This window comes from Phoenix dactylifera, chromosome 1 (assembly GCF_009389715.1).
Source record: "Phoenix dactylifera cultivar Barhee BC4 chromosome 1, palm_55x_up_171113_PBpolish2nd_filt_p, whole genome shotgun sequence".
NCBI lineage: Eukaryota > Viridiplantae > Streptophyta > Magnoliopsida > Arecales > Arecaceae > Phoenix > Phoenix dactylifera.
In genome coordinates, this window is record NC_052392.1 from 10,684,878 (window position 1) to 10,700,835 (window position 15,958).

The following is a 15,958-nucleotide window of genomic DNA, read 5'->3' on the forward strand; positions in this document are numbered from 1 at the left end:
CGTCGGCGTGCAGAAGTGAATCATGTGACGGGCTCAATCGGACAGCCCGACGCCAGGGAGATGGTTCCGCTAAGAAGCATCCTAATCGTAATCAGGTCCATCCATTTGGCAGGCGTCATTGATTGGACGGACAAGCTCGCCAGCTTCCCCGCACGATAGTACTGAAATTATTTTTTTTTTGACAGCACAGGGGGCTTTGTACCTGCCTCGCCCCATCCCAATCATCGAAACGAGAGGCTTTTAGCCTTCTCCGTCTTCTTCTTCTTCCTCCATTTACCCCAGCCAAGGAAGGATACGACACGAAAGGCAGACGAGACCAACAACAGCACAAGATGGCTAGTTGGACCTTCGTACGGCGTTTACTGTTTTTTTTTCCATTTGCGGTTGTTCGATCTGTAAAAATTGGTTCCGTCAACAAGAAATCAATAGGTGGTGGTGAAATTTAGAATATTATTTATACTTTTGGGGAAAGAAATATTTTAGACCTCCTGCAGCTACACGATCCTTTTGCTGATATTTTTATCTGCGGCAAACGGAAATATACCATTTTGATATTATTCGTTTCTGTTAACCACAGTTTAACTAGATTAAAATATATAACCAGCTTGCAAATTTACTAATACACCATCTTTCAAGTCCATGGTTGTCAGATAAAGAATTATGGATGCAAATATAAAAGAATTTCTTAGATTTTGTACCTATAGTCACTTTTCAAATCTTCACATTTGGCAGAATGGACAGAGAATGGCATGATAGCTTGAAAAGAAATGATTTACAAGGGTAGGTATTTAGGCTAAAGATGGAAAATAGCAGATTTCAAAGTGATATTGGCAAAGTACGGGAAAAACACAAGAAGAGAAATTTCAGAAGAATTGATGTGTAAAATTAGTGCTACTGATATCTCCTGCTATACTTTTTAATGAGAACTATCGAGCATCCCACATTGATTTCACATCAAGGCTAAAAATTAAATGAATATTTAAAGAGTTTAAAAAACAAAAAAATAATCTAAATTTATAATTATGGGAGAGTTTTAAGACAAATAAATTGTAGAGTTATCAGAGTTACAAAGAAAAAAACTGTCAACAAAAGCTAACTTAAATGAGTTTTTCAAATGCATAGCATATATTTAATGCTAGTTTATATAATTATTTGCACAAAAACAAAAACAACAGAGAACAACTCTAGCAGCTAACCTCAACACCGATGGCTAATTACATCATTCGGTGAAAAGTCGAAGAAACATTTTGATGACAGGAAGTTCATGGATGACCGAGAATTTTTCATCCAAGAGCTGACCATGTCAGGAACGACCTAGACAATAGAAACAAGACAAGAAAAGCTTGTCTGTAAAGTGTACCATGTCTATAAAAGCTGAGATCTGATGTCTACTTTGACAAATTGACGAAGTTGGACCCCTCGCGAGAATTTCCACTACCATTTCTGAGACTGCTACGAAAAAGAAAGAACTCTATGGTACGTAGACTTTAAACAGACGTGGTCCATGTATCTAGACTTTCTTAGACTTAAAAATTTCGAAGCTTCCTTAATCAGCATCGGCTCTCAATGAACTGAACATTTTTCTTAATCCAACTTCAACTCTAATAAAATCAATCCGCTACTTGCTTCCGCTAACTGGAAGGTATACACCCTCTGCTGCTAGCCAGACATTATCAGGACGCTTATCTCGAACACCACAGACCTGCAACAGTACCAAACTGATGTTAAGCAGAAGGGAAGCCTAAAATACAAAAAGGTTGCTCACATGACAGTCCTCGAAATAATCTTCTTTTTTTTCTTTTGGGTTAAAAATAAATGCAGATTTTAAGTTGGGGAGTTCCTGCACCACCACACTTTTAGGACAGAATAGATATTACGACACCAAAATTCTCCTGTTACCTCCTGCTGCCCTCCAGCTATCCGCGTGTACTTCTTGTCATGGCTGTGCAGGTAACCTCCAGTATCAACATGTCGAAGTCTTACTCTCTGGTCTTGCCTCCATGTTTTCCCACTACCCTCAACTTCAAGCCTGAAGAAACATGCCGTAAGAGATGGATCAGCATTTAAATATAGTTAAGAGTCAGATGCTGGAATTTTTCTGCATTGATGTGTCTGTCTCACCACCAAAAATCACCAGTATCCGACTCGTTCTCTCCTCCAAAACAGCTCACCTACAGATGATGGCAAACAAGTCATTAGATATTAAAAATCCAGAATAATTTTACACAAGATGCTATAAAATGAAAATGCAAATTAGGTCAGAAGACGGATAACACTTGTCTAATGCAATGTACATGTTTCTGTGGATATGCACATCAATTGTTGTGCCCAGAAATGGTACCACTACAAAACAGATCAAATAATACTGGATTCTATTTATATGTTGACACTCCCCTTCTTTGATGAAATTGTCTGCTAAACCTTTAGAAATGTTCTGGCAGTTTAAAATCAGTTGCCTGACATCAGTCACCGGATGCTCTGCGAAAACCTTTAGAACATTTACTCATTTGAACTCCTGAAGACTGCTCAGGTTTCAACATAGATAGGTGTTTTGGGTGCAATAAAAACAAAAGACATGGTCTTTTTCTTGGATTTTTTATGCCTATTTGCACTCTCTGAAAAAGGCCCTGCCCCTAGGAAGCTGTCAATTTCTGTACCATACATCGGTGCACACTAGCAGCACCAATATACCAATCCCTGCCCCTAGTAAGGTGTCGACCTCTATACCACACACCCACGTGCACTAGCTGCATCAATATGCCAATGAAGAAACTTCAGCTTCCACAACATGAGGAATTGCATTTTGCTGGAGGCTTCAAGAGTTTCCACCTGCCACTGGCCCCATCCTCTTCAGCAAAAATCCTCACGGCCCTCCTCCCCAAATAATAGTTATCATAAACAGGAACAATAATCAAAATCAGAACAACAGGTAAACAGCAGACAGGTCAGATTCTGAAGGACTGCCATCAAATATCCAACTATTTCCTATACAGTGGAGTCCATGCGAGCATCAATTCTCCATGTTCTACATAGAAGGTAAGAGGACCAAATAGAAAGTATAATTGATATGTGATTAGCTGTACATTAGTGTCATAGAAAAGTATGCACATTAGTCTGAGCCACCAAGGGCCCACGCCACCCAACTAACATTATAGGCATGCCATATTAAACTATAAACAAGGTTGCCCGAATTTGCACCTGGTATTTTCTGGCCTGACTAGCGATGGAGGAAAAAGAACATGGAAGAATAAGGTAGTATGCTCTCTGTTTTAGGTTGACTAAACCCGATAACTTGCTGTTCATATCCTAAGCTAATCGAAATGGGAGGGGTGGCATATGTTACAAAGCTTCATAAGATGGGTTTTGCTTGAACTTAAAGCTTACGGGCAACTATATGCTTTGTAGAGGAGACATGTGATAATTGTTTAAGTTAATACACCACATACCGCACACTTGAAAATTCGAACATGAAACAAGTTATGAAGATTGATAAGAAAAACTAAATTTAACATCATGTCAACGGAAAAAAAAAAGAAGAGAAAAAAAACTCGAGATAGTACAGACTTTATCCACTTATTTTGCACATTATGCAGAAATGATATCTAATTTCAGTTCTTGCTGTTAGATGTATCCTTGAAAAGGTTATAAAGGTTATTTTATCATTCCAGACATATACTAGAAGAAAAAAGTTATAGAGACGAGAAATGAAAGACATAGCCTAAACCCTTGGTATCAGACATGGCCAAGAGAAACTTTGTTAAATAAATACAAGGGATGGACCAAGCCTACAAGAGTAGGATGGCTTGTTTTATGTTGTTCACAATTTAAAGCCGCACACAGACTAGCAGCAACGGTAGTAGCGAACCAGTTAACGACAATGACTACTGCTCATCAAAGGCTTCTTGAAGATTGAAGCAGCACAGAGCAGACCTATTTTAAGTTGGTCGATCTATGCCATAGGTGTCCAATATAGTGAGTCCAAAATGGAAGCCACCCTAAAAGGATACTATAGTTTGTTTAAGTCTCAGATTCCAAGTTCATCGTTTGAAGCAAAATATTCTCCTTCAATGACCCGTCCATTCATTAATTTAGTTTTTCACCATACATATACCTCTCCAAGGCTCTGAACAAGTATAATAGCATTCATTTCTACATCTGAAACCGTTTCGTGTTTCACTGTAATGTTTTGCCGCAAAAAATCATATTCAACTTTTATGCTTTTGATCCCAAGGCACATTATGTCATCCATATAGTCTTGCATGAATTTCTCTGATTGGTAAAGCAGAATTTTTGTTTCTTGTCGAAAATCATTTCACAGGATAACTTTTAAAATTTTCAACCGAACCACAATAACCACCGGAGTTCCAAGGACATAAAAAGAGGAAGGATTGCTTGAATTTGCTAGGCATGAAATGCCTCCAACAAATTGATAATTTTTTCCCCTACAGCTCCTTGTTTACAACAAATATATCCTGAGGTGCCGAGAGGAAAACTTGGGCAACTTGTAGGTAGCATCCTGCTATATAATAAGAATCTTGGCAAGGCAAGAGGTCTTCCAAGTTTCAAATTTAAGAATCCATCTTCTCATTTTCTAAAACTAACCTGGGCTTGTGATTACTTCGTAGCCACAGAGAACGAGGCAAACTTAATCTCTTGGTTGGTCATCAAGGATTTCATTGAACCAGAAAATAATGTTTGAGGAGTCATTATTTAACAATGCATCCCATTAACATTTTAGCATGCAGCTCAAAAAAATTTCACAATTTAAGATATATCACTTTCCTAGAGTCAAATTATTCTTTGGCATAAAATAGATAAAAATCATCCAGAGAATAGTTGATCATGGCATAGAGGATATGCCCATCTTAATTCTATATAAAAGTGGTACATGTCACCACTTTAATTCCTGTAACAACCCTATTAGATTTCTCTCTTAAAGGTTTAAAGTTTAAACCAGGTAAACTTCTATTAAAAACAGATCCTAACATTGCTGGAATCTAAGGAGGAGGAACCAAGGGGGAACTCTCCTTAAATTGAGATTTCCATTATTCATAGCAAAACATAATCTTATCTGGTTTAAGAATATAATACACCAAAAAAATCTTAAACAATTTCATGACAAAGGTGTATTATCCAATGATGGGAAAACCAACCATCAGCAATTTGGTCATTTTCTCACCCTAGTTAACTTAGTCACCAGCCAAGATTAAAAAATGCAATAGAATATTTGCAAAAGGTGTTTTCCGCAAATATATATGAGATTTTCTAGCTCAATTTGTAAATCTCAATAAGAAGACTATTTATATGTAATAAAAGCATAGGTGCAATTTCTCAAAAAGAAAAACACATAACTTATATACAAAAAATTTGGAAATATCTAATATTTTTTTTGAGGAATCAAGTTGGTCCCAAGATTAATAACAACTAGTCTTTGTCACCTAATATCTAGTAACCAGCTTTTTATCTAAAATTCTTAGTATTAGCTATTTGAAGTTGGATTATACATAAAGTCAATGCATTTTCAATGTGCATGCAAATATAATAAGAATACTATTATGAATATTGTAAAAACATGGCCATGATGCTGCCTATATTACTTATGGTTCCTATACATAGAAGATTAAAATGAGATAGAAAAACCAGATGATAAAATCAACCGCAATCTAAACTGGTATCAAATGTTTTCTAAGTGAAAGACAATTTTAAGTAAAATAGAACAAAATAAGGTTCAATCATCCAATTTGCAGTGCAATACAGAAACTAAGCAAGCCTTTTCAGAGCAAGCAGCATTGATTTGGGAAAAAAATCTTTCAATACAAAGTTACAATTAAGTTGCGTAAAGAATAGGGATGACAATTACCCATGATATTTCATCCTCTACTAATGAGATGCTACAGAGAAAGCTGAAAATGAAAGTTACATAAGAAACTATTTAGAGTAAGATAGAGATAGTGAAAACATATATCCTAAAGAAACTGAAACCTCCACACAAAGTATGAAATGAACAAGGAAAACTCCTCCTACCAGGAAAACAAAAGACAAATTTCTTGCATGATATGAAGAGTTTTTTCCTGTAGCTTTGTATGGTATTTGCTGAATAAACTAGCTTATGGGGACTCTAAAATTATGCAAATGATATTTAATATTTTATTGCTATATACAGAATTTTGCACCATGTACAGGATTTAGACTAACATGCTTACCTTTTATATAAAAATTGTTACAAATCAACTTCAGGAACTTGAAATATGCTAATATTATTTAAAAAACAAATATTAACTAATCTTTTCCAACCAATAATGTCCTTTCATCACAATCATTAGTTAATAGGAGTATACTATACATTCAAAAGCTCAATTTCTTAGTATTATAAAGTATTGCTTTTCCATGTATATATAATCTCTGATGTCATAGTTTTTGATTGTACAAATACCATTTAAAGTATGGTTACTGCTTTACCATAACATAACCGAAAAGGACAAAGGCTAACCTTCTGCTCTTCGATAGGAACAAAATAATCACATTCTTCACCAATTGAATTGATAAAATGAAATAGACATATCGATCATAATAGATGCACATTACTCAGTACTGTTAGAATATCAAGTAAAATTCAAATCCTTACTAACCTCCAGGTTACCAGATATTGGGGAAGCATGCAAGTGACTATGTAGCCATCTTCGAGTCCTCATATGTTGTAACCTAATAATAGTTCTGCTTTGAATGACATCACCTTGTTTGGCAGATGAATCTGGAACAGGCCTTACAATCTGCAAAGTTTAATCATTTTTTAGGGGAAGAAAGAAAGATATTCATAGAACAAACTAAGTTGAACAGATATCACAACCCAGACAGTGACTAAAGGCCAGCCGAGATAGACATTAAAAAAATTAGAAAATGAGAATTTGTCTGACAGACATCGATTCTCTGAATATAAAAACTTTAGCATATGAGAAATTAAGAGATAAACAAGCTGTAAAAATGGTTCCAAGTTCCAACCTTTACTTCAAATGTTGCTACAATAAGCTTGCTAGATATTCAGAAAGTAAAACTGTGAAAAGATGTTTCAATATGGGTCATTTTTATTGACATTAGCCTGAGTTTAAAGCCAATACATTATCGTTAGCAGTTGAACCAAAAATAAAAGAATCATGCATCCTATTTAAATAAGATCACCAATCCAATGTAAACAATTAGCCGAGAATAACTCGGAAACATATGTGGTTGTAGTTTTTTTTTCTTTGATGCAGAAGTTGCAAACAATTGTTATATGATTCTTTTCCTGCATTTCATACCAGTGTTCTTTTCTACCTTAATGTGATCTATAAAACAAATCAGAGGAGAATGTGAATCACATCATGGTTGAATATCAATTGGCTAGATGCACCTGGAACATCATATCTGAAGTCCCTATATTCCCATGAAATTCAGTTCAATAGCAGAGTTGAAAGATCTGCTGTCATCCCAGAATATTACCAGAGAGACTACAAGGAGTGCTCTGTTATGCAGGGTGGATCCTCAAAATGCCAAATGAATGATTGTCAATGCAAGAAACAGTAGGCAATGTTGTTGCCATTACAGTCATTCAGCTGGCTAATTGAGTATCACAAGCCAACAGGGAAACGACCAACATCACCACTGCCAGTCACTGCAGTACAAATGGCTCCTCAAACTCCTCCAATTCTTTCACCATTTTAGTCAACTGGCTACACCCATGGAATGGTTAAGGTCAGCTATGATGGCTTTATAAGGGACCCTTTCACTTGTACAAGCTCTAGCATAAATAAATGCCTAGATAAATGTTGTCTGCTGGTAGTTGTCACATTATCAGATGCTCAGTGCCAGCTGCATAATGAAGGCTGCTTGGGAAGGACTAATGATAGCAGCATATCGACTGAAGGCTAACATGATTTAGTTAGAAAAAGTTCTGTGACAGTTAATCAACAGATTAGGAACCAAACCTCTGGCGATCAACATCAGAACCCACCTCTGCAGAATATTTGGGATACTGCTGCCACTTTACAGTGTTTTAGAGTCAACCACACATTAGGGAAGATAATGGACCTGCAGATTGGACAGTGGGAAGGGGAGTTGATGGTGGTTATAATTTTGGCTCAGGTGTGGAAGTTGCTCAGCAGCTCTCTAAGGCAATCATTGTAGCAGATTCCAATAAGCATAATTTTCTTTTTATGTTGATGCTTTTCTTAATAAAATCTTTGAGGCTTCTTCTTCCTCTTTACCAAAATAATAATAATAATAATAATAATAATAACACTAACCAGATTAAAGATAGGTGCAGGAAGCACATAGTGCTCTATGTCTTTCCGTCATTTAAATAAGTTTGTAAAACGTTCAATAGAGGATCATTTTTCCCATACGTTTTTCAAACTTTACAGAAAATCTTCTGCTCAAAAACACTTGAGCAATGGTTAGATTCTTAGAACAAGAGCTAGAAAACAATTATCATATCCATAAAATTCATTTTTCTAGCATAAAAATCTCCTCTCGCCCAAAATAAATCAGATTTCTAACCCTAGGTATGTTGTTTAAGACAAAGTTGTATGATTATATCAGTAACTAAAGAATTAAAGATTGTTGCAGTAAGCAGAATGCTGTTGAAAATAAAGTCGTATCATTCTATCAATAATCAAAGAATTATAGATCGTTGCAGGAAGCACTATGTTGCTGAAGACAAGGTTGTATCATTCTATCTATACCAAAGAATTAAAAGATAGTTGCATGAAGCAGGTAGTGCTCTATATCTTTCCATCATTTGAATATGGTAGTATGAGGTTCCAAACTGAGAAGATCTTTGTTTCCCTGACAATTTCTACAGAACATCTTAATAACACTATAACAATTGGTTAGAACAAGAGCTAGAACATAATTAGCATTCCCAAAGTTTGTAGCAAACAAATGTCCTCTCTCCCATATTGATCAGTTCCTATTAATAACCACAAACATCATATGCTAAAACCAGAGCTGAAATATAACCTTTAACATTTCTCCACACTCCTATGGACAGAAGGAAAAGTACTCTAACTTCCTGCAAAGTTTTGGAGTCAACAATCAAGACTTGCAACCTCTGTTCACCTTCCAACCATGAACTATCCAAGTTAACCGATTGTAGTTTAGACAACCGAAAATGGTAAATTCTGTACATACTAAGGCATCCTTGATGTACACATGCATGTAGGCTAAAACCACCTACAGCATCATGTGTTACACCCTACACAAGAGAATATAGTAACGGCTCCTAGATTGAAGTGTAGATCCCCTAAGAGTGGATATACATACTCCATAAGAAAAATTAATTCCACAATAGTAAGCTTCCCAGATGTCACCCTTCTTCCGAGTTCTACCATGGGAAAAATCATATACTCATCAGAATTCAAAGGTAATATTACAACTCACAACAAAATCACAGACTAAAATCTACAACTACAAGGCACTCAAGCTGATGCTAAATAAAGAAATTAAGATCAAAGGGAAAGCATCAAGGATCAAATTCAACACAATACTCACCCAATAGCTGTTCGAATCATCAACATTGGGAGAGCCAGTGACTGACTGCTGCCCGCTCCCCGACCCGTAGGGCACCTCGTGCGAATGCAACCGAAACTTCGTCCTCTCGTGCATCAATTTAATAACACTCCCATATGTAATCTGCCCGGCAAAAAAAAACGAGTCAAGAAATCGGGAACAGAATCTAAAAACCGAATAAGTGATCTAGAATCCAGGGATCTATGGTCGTGGAAAGCGGACCTCGACGCCCTCTGGGGCGGCGGCGGCGGGGAAGACGGAGCCCTCCTCGAGGTCGATGCCGAGGAGGAGGAAGGCGGAGAGGGCGAGGAGGGAGAGGGCCATCACGACGAGGAGGACCAAAAACCAAGACTGCTGCCAGAAGGGGAAGTCCGGGGGAGGGCGAGGGCGTCTATGAGAAGCTTGGGAGGGCGGAGGAGAGCAGGTTACGGGATTCTTCCTTCGCGAGAGACTCCGTGGCCCAGGTGGAGCCACGGCGCGCTCCGCCCGGCTCTCCAGAGCGAAGGGCCGGAACGAAATCAATCGGGTCGCCTTCTTTACTCTTCCGCGTCGGCTTTGTTTCTTTGATTTGCTTCGCTTCTTGATCTTTTGCCACCATCGCTGCGCTGGAGCTCTGGTCTTTAGTCGGTCCTGGGGTTTCTTTGACGGTTTGTCACGCGCGGCCACGTCAGGGAATCGTTTCTGGGGAATTAGAGAGCGCCACATGGACTTGGGCTGACATGGACGAACCTCATTGGCACACTGACTGGGAACTCCTCAACTTTGTCTGGAGACGTTGAACGGCCTGAAATGCGTTCGGCCCCGACGATTTCCAGCTGAAGTCCTAACGAAACTAGTTTGGGAGTTCCAAACCCGCATATATATAATTAAAAAAATTTAATTTCAGAGCCTTAGGAGCATATAACATTTATATTTACCACTAAGCTATAAAATTTATTTATATTTATATTATTTATAAAATTATTTATACATATCTTTAGTTGATATTATTTTTTTATTTTTTATTTTTTTTAAGTTCGAGCCAAATATTCTATTTAATTTGAATAATCTGATCTAAATAAATATTAACCGACAAGTTCAGATACTTAACGAATTTACTATTTTCTGATGGAATATATTTAAAATTTTTAGATGGTGAAAATTTAAATAGATTCAGATATGGATAACATAAATTTTATGAGTACCCTATGCCGTTCCTAAGCTAGATTGAAAGCTGCTCATGGAAAAGTTTGATAGCAAACATGCTAGTTGGAGGCAAAACTCTACATTATCTGCGTATTACTGATCTATTTTAGAAGTCACTATTTGGACTCCCAAAAAAAAGTTCATATCCGTTGCTCCTTCCATTGGAAAGGAAAAGCTAGCACTAGTGGATTTTCTAGCCGGCCAACTGGAAAACTACAGATATGCCAAAAGCTAATGGTAGCCTAGGAGACAGCAATTTACAAGCACTTAATAAAGCCCTGCTAAACAAATGGTCCTCAAGGCTATAATAGAATGAAGATCTACCATAGACTAATACGACCAATCATATCAGATGAAGAGACTAGATTAGAACTTCATGGGCTGTTCATACAGAATGTCTTCACTTTGGAAAGGAACCATAATTCATAGCCATTCTAGTTGGGAGGAGGAGTAACTTTTGACTAGCTGGTTAAACGCCCCAGCCACTATTTTCATTATGCAAATGCCCCTAGATGGTAAATTCTCCTTCCCCTTGTTCATTGCAACTAGGCTTATTGGCGCAATCCCATTTTTCACTGTGGCCTTCTTCTCCTCCTTCCCTGCTCTTGGCTCGATAGTATCGTGCGGTCCTTGACTCTTAGTGACCAATACAATGCCACCCGTCATGCTGGTTGGTGAGGCTTTTTTTTTTTTTTTTTTCTGTTGTCTTCGGTGCTCGTTGGTGCCCGTTTAGGTCAGAGCTAGTGGAGATATTTTCGTCCCCTCTATGCATTTCAAACTAACAGAATCTTGGCACTTCTCGCCCTAATTAGATGGTTTGGAGTTCAAACATTCTTTTGGATGGAAAAAAAAACTAACACAAATCTGCGTAAACAAGCAAGGTAGCCTGAGCTTGGCTCGTTTGCTAGATGAGCAAGATGAGCACAAGATGGATTTCAAGGCGAACATGAGCTAGCCTGCCAACGACTCGCTGTGTTTGATGAGAGATTATTCGGTAGACCCGGACTACCGGCTCGGCTATAGACCAAGTCAATAGTAGCCCACGACCTCAATCATTATTTTCCCCAAATAAAAAAATTTCAATCACAAAATTTTGGTGGTAGATTTGGATTTCAAAACCCCCTTCTCTCTTCTTTGCTATATTAAACTTCCTCTCCCTCTCTCTCTCTCCCCCCCTCTCCCCCTCGGGCTTCTTGACCTTCTCTTAAGGCATGGTCACAATGATCATTCATTCTTTATGCCCTCCTTTATCTTATCCATCTTCAGATTTCCAGTAGCTAGAACCACCTCACCCTACTCCTCTCCATGTGGTGCCAGATGTCGATCTTCTCCTCCTACTCTTAGCTCTGCTTGTCGTCAGTTTGGATGATATTGCCCTCTTCCACTTCAACCATCACTTCCTTCTAAGGCTAGGGAGGTCAGTCTTGAAAACATAGACCTTCCAAGTCTTTTGTCAGTCAGTGCAAGTATAGACAAAGACGAAGGTCTCATCTAGAAAGGAAGGGCGAGGGAAGGAGGAGAGGGAGGCATTGATAGGAAAGCCCTCAAGAGGATCTCGGTCATCCAAGAAAAAGAGGTCAAAGATTCTTTATCTAAAAATACGCAAAATATACCTAACGGTAAAACAAAACGTACGTTGCAATTCTATTTTTCTCCTCAAACAACAATCTTAGTCGAGGGCAGAGCAGGTAGGTGGAGAGAAAGAGAGGAAGCTGAGGAGAGAGGAGTTTTGAATTTCAAATCTCCTACCAAATTTTTGTGATTGAGACTAATATGGTGGGTTTCTATCGAACCGATTAACAGCTGAGCTGGTGCAAAAGTCTCCTCTTGACACCCCAAGTCTTCTACCAGTTGATACGAGCATAGACAGAGGCGAAGGTCTCATTTGGAAAAGAAGGGCAAGGGAAGGAGGAGAGAGAGGCATTGATAGGAAAGCTCTCGAGGGGATCCCGACCATCCATCTAAGGAAAAGAGGTGAAAGATTCTTTATTCGAAAATGAGCAAAACATGCCTTATGGTAAAGTAAAAGATACACCGAATCCTTTTTTTTAATCAAAAAAAAATCCCTCTATCGAACCCAGGTTCCATCCTCTCATCTATCCTGATCTTTACATCAGATAGTGGTTGCCTTCCAAATGAATCACTCGCTACTACCTTTCCCAAAAACACGATGTGCTACCAGGTTAAGATATCATCCCTTCCCCCTTTTTTGACGAACATTTCTGTCTTCTGAATCCTACTCAGCCTTGGAGTTTAAGCACCAAAGCTTTTCCGTAGAAACATTTGGGCAACAGAGCTAAAAGAAACATCCAAATAATAAAAAAAAAAACATGATAACTGCTGTTTGACATATCATAATCCTAAAATTGACTGATAATCTTATAGCATTAGATTCACAATACCAGTCAAAAATAAAATAATATTGTATGAATGCAAATAATATTTTATGATAAAATTGTTGCTAATTTCCGTGCACTCTGCCCAGCAACGTCCGTGTTTTAGAAACTTTCATCACTGTTCATGAAAAGCACGGCCAAAATTATTGGATGCTTTTGCTTTATTCTATATAATTCAGTGACCCATGATGAAAACTTAGCGGCAGCCGGCTGCCCTCTGCTATGCATCTCCATGGTGACATCTTTTGCACCTTAGTACTCGTATGTTCTAATTCTTATGCCTCATTTGGAGCAGATTTTTTAAAAATAAAGTTTTTTAAAATAATGTGTCATTTTAATATGTGTTTGGTAAACAAACTAAGAAAATACTTTTGGTATAACAAAATAACCACAAAAGACATTCCATAGTATTATACAACAGAGCATAATAAAATATAATATATATTAATACATAAATATAGGATATTGTATAATATTACTGTAACATAATATAATATTATTATAATATAGTAATATATTAAATTATTATATAATAATTTAATATAATATTAAATTATTTAATACAACATATCAATATATGATATAATGTAATATAATAGTATATTTATAGTATTATACAACAATAAAGGTCTAAACTATTATAATTATTAGCGTAAATTAATTTTTTATAATATAATAAATTTTCTAGCTAGGTGATAAAACTGGTTAAACAATTATTAAAGGGATATTTTGTATAATTGTTATATTTTATCACAGGTATTTTGGTAAAAAATCAGCTTTCCGATCGGACCTAAAAGTACTTTTTCAGAAAGCTCCAAAATAGAGCTTCTTTCAAAAAGCTGAAATATCTTTTCGAAATTTTTACCAAACACCTTTATTTCATCTAAATGTACTTTTGGAGGCTAGAAAGTATTTTTTGGACCTCCAAAAATGCCTCCAAATGGGCCGAGTAGTAGTGCTTTTGGATTTTTTTTTCTTTTTAACCTTTAAACTGGTGGAGGTGTCTGTAAACCGTAGAACAAGTTTTGGAAACTTAAATTGCTTCATGTGCTTTAGGAAAGATTTTCTTTGGGAAGCCCTCCTTAAACGCTGTGCCCGTACTTTTAATTAGGTTGTTGGAGTCGCGTTTCGCTAAGCGGACACCGGTTTTGTAGTTCTTTTGTCAGTTTGTGTCCTCCCTTCGTGGATCCAACAGCCTGGCTCTAGTTCCCATAGAAAATAAAAGAAATTTCTCTTTCGGGGGTTCTACTGGAATTGGCCAAGCGCTCGGCTAAAATTACTTCAACGCCAGCGAATTCTCTAGCCTGAATTTTTTTTTTTTTTTTTTTGGGTACATTCATAACTCACAAACATCGAACATGAGTACAGTCCAAAAAATCAGACAATAAAAAACAAAGCAATGACTCTTTAAGACTTTGCCCGATCCAAGCTTGGGTATACTTCGCCCGATTTGTTATGTATGTTCTCTTGCCTCCAAGAACAATATGCCATTATCTATCTCTCTAAATTGAGAAATAAAGGATTCCCTTCAAGGCAACCTATGCTACGGCTGATTTTTGGTAAGCTCATCTTGTTTGGTTCTAGCTATATAAATTTAGAGTTCCATTGGATGCTCTCTCATAAAATGACCGGTGATCTCAATGAACCGCATGAATCGTTCCTTCTTTATTCCATTGCATGAGATGTCTCGCTCTCGTTTATAAAATGCCATTTAATTAGTTCAGCAATGCATCTTATAACTAGTTAATGACTGCGCACGACAACTGCTAGAATTATTTACTCATAAAAAAAAGAATTGCTACAATTATATTGATTTAATTATAAATCTAACTGTATTGTTTATAATTATACCAGTCTTTTTTTTCCTTGAATAAGTCATTTACTCGACCAATATTATCCAATATATGCAATACGTGCTAGCATAAGTGACACAACATTGCATAAGCTAGCAAGTATTTTATATCATGTGTAAAAGCTAAAATTATGCCAACCTTCTAGGCATGACGCTTGCTGCAAATTAGAATGATATTTATAAACCTTTGTACTTTTAAGAAGTTGTCAACCAGCAATCAAGATAATAGTTTTCCATCTTCTTCAAAATGAGGACTTCTTTCTTTTTTGCTTGAGTTTATCATCTTCAAGAAAATATTAGAATAGGGCAGCTCTTAATATTTGTTAAAATTTGCAATATTTTTGAAAAATATTTGTAGCTTTAAATCCAAGCTTGAAAGCTAAGAGAGGCTATATGTTATCTTTAATTCACATATATTCACTTCATTTTATGTTCATCATACTCCATATTAAATTGTATGGCATAAAAGTTTGGATAAACATTGCCTTTGACCCAATAATGTATGAATTTATGCAAGTATTTGCACATTTTATATAAAAATAATCTAATGTCAAATTATTCATATGCCATATGCCATCGGTGCACTTACAAGCACATGAAGATGTTTAACTCCACTATTTCTAAAAAATCACAAAGTCGATGGATGGCAATTGTTTGCCTTACATGCAATATCATCACAAATAACAACTAAAGCAATTTACTTGCTTTGGCCCTCAAGCACAACAAATGCCTTTATCTACATTGCCATTTTTCTATTTTTCATTGACAGAAAGTAACTTTTAATACATACAACTTAAATTAAGATGGTCAATCGAAATTCTAAGGCACTGCAATGATAATAATAACTTTGAAAATAAAAAGAACATTGGACTGAATACTATCACTTTTTAATTAAATCAAGTCACTTGCCACAAAAGTTCTCTGATGTGTTCATATGCATTAACTAAAATAATTTAATTATAACTATGATACGGACGTTTCA

At 36.6% G+C, this 15,958-nt stretch overlaps 1 protein-coding gene across 1 annotated transcript; it reads right to left on the reverse strand.

The window, feature by feature from the left end:
• Window positions 1-1,093: 1,093 nt before the first annotated feature.
• LOC103714251 (stromal cell-derived factor 2-like protein) lies at window positions 1,094-10,158 on the reverse strand. Its single transcript, XM_039126269.1, has 6 exons — window positions 9,766-10,158; window positions 9,526-9,666; window positions 6,630-6,770; window positions 2,122-2,171; window positions 1,900-2,029; window positions 1,094-1,702 (listed from the first exon to the last, which is right to left on the reverse strand). Exons 1-6 carry the CDS (start codon window positions 9,865-9,867, stop codon window positions 1,619-1,621), a joined length of 648 nt encoding a protein of 215 aa, XP_038982197.1. The 5' UTR covers window positions 9,868-10,158; the 3' UTR covers window positions 1,094-1,618.
• Window positions 10,159-15,958: the final 5,800 nt, after the last annotated feature.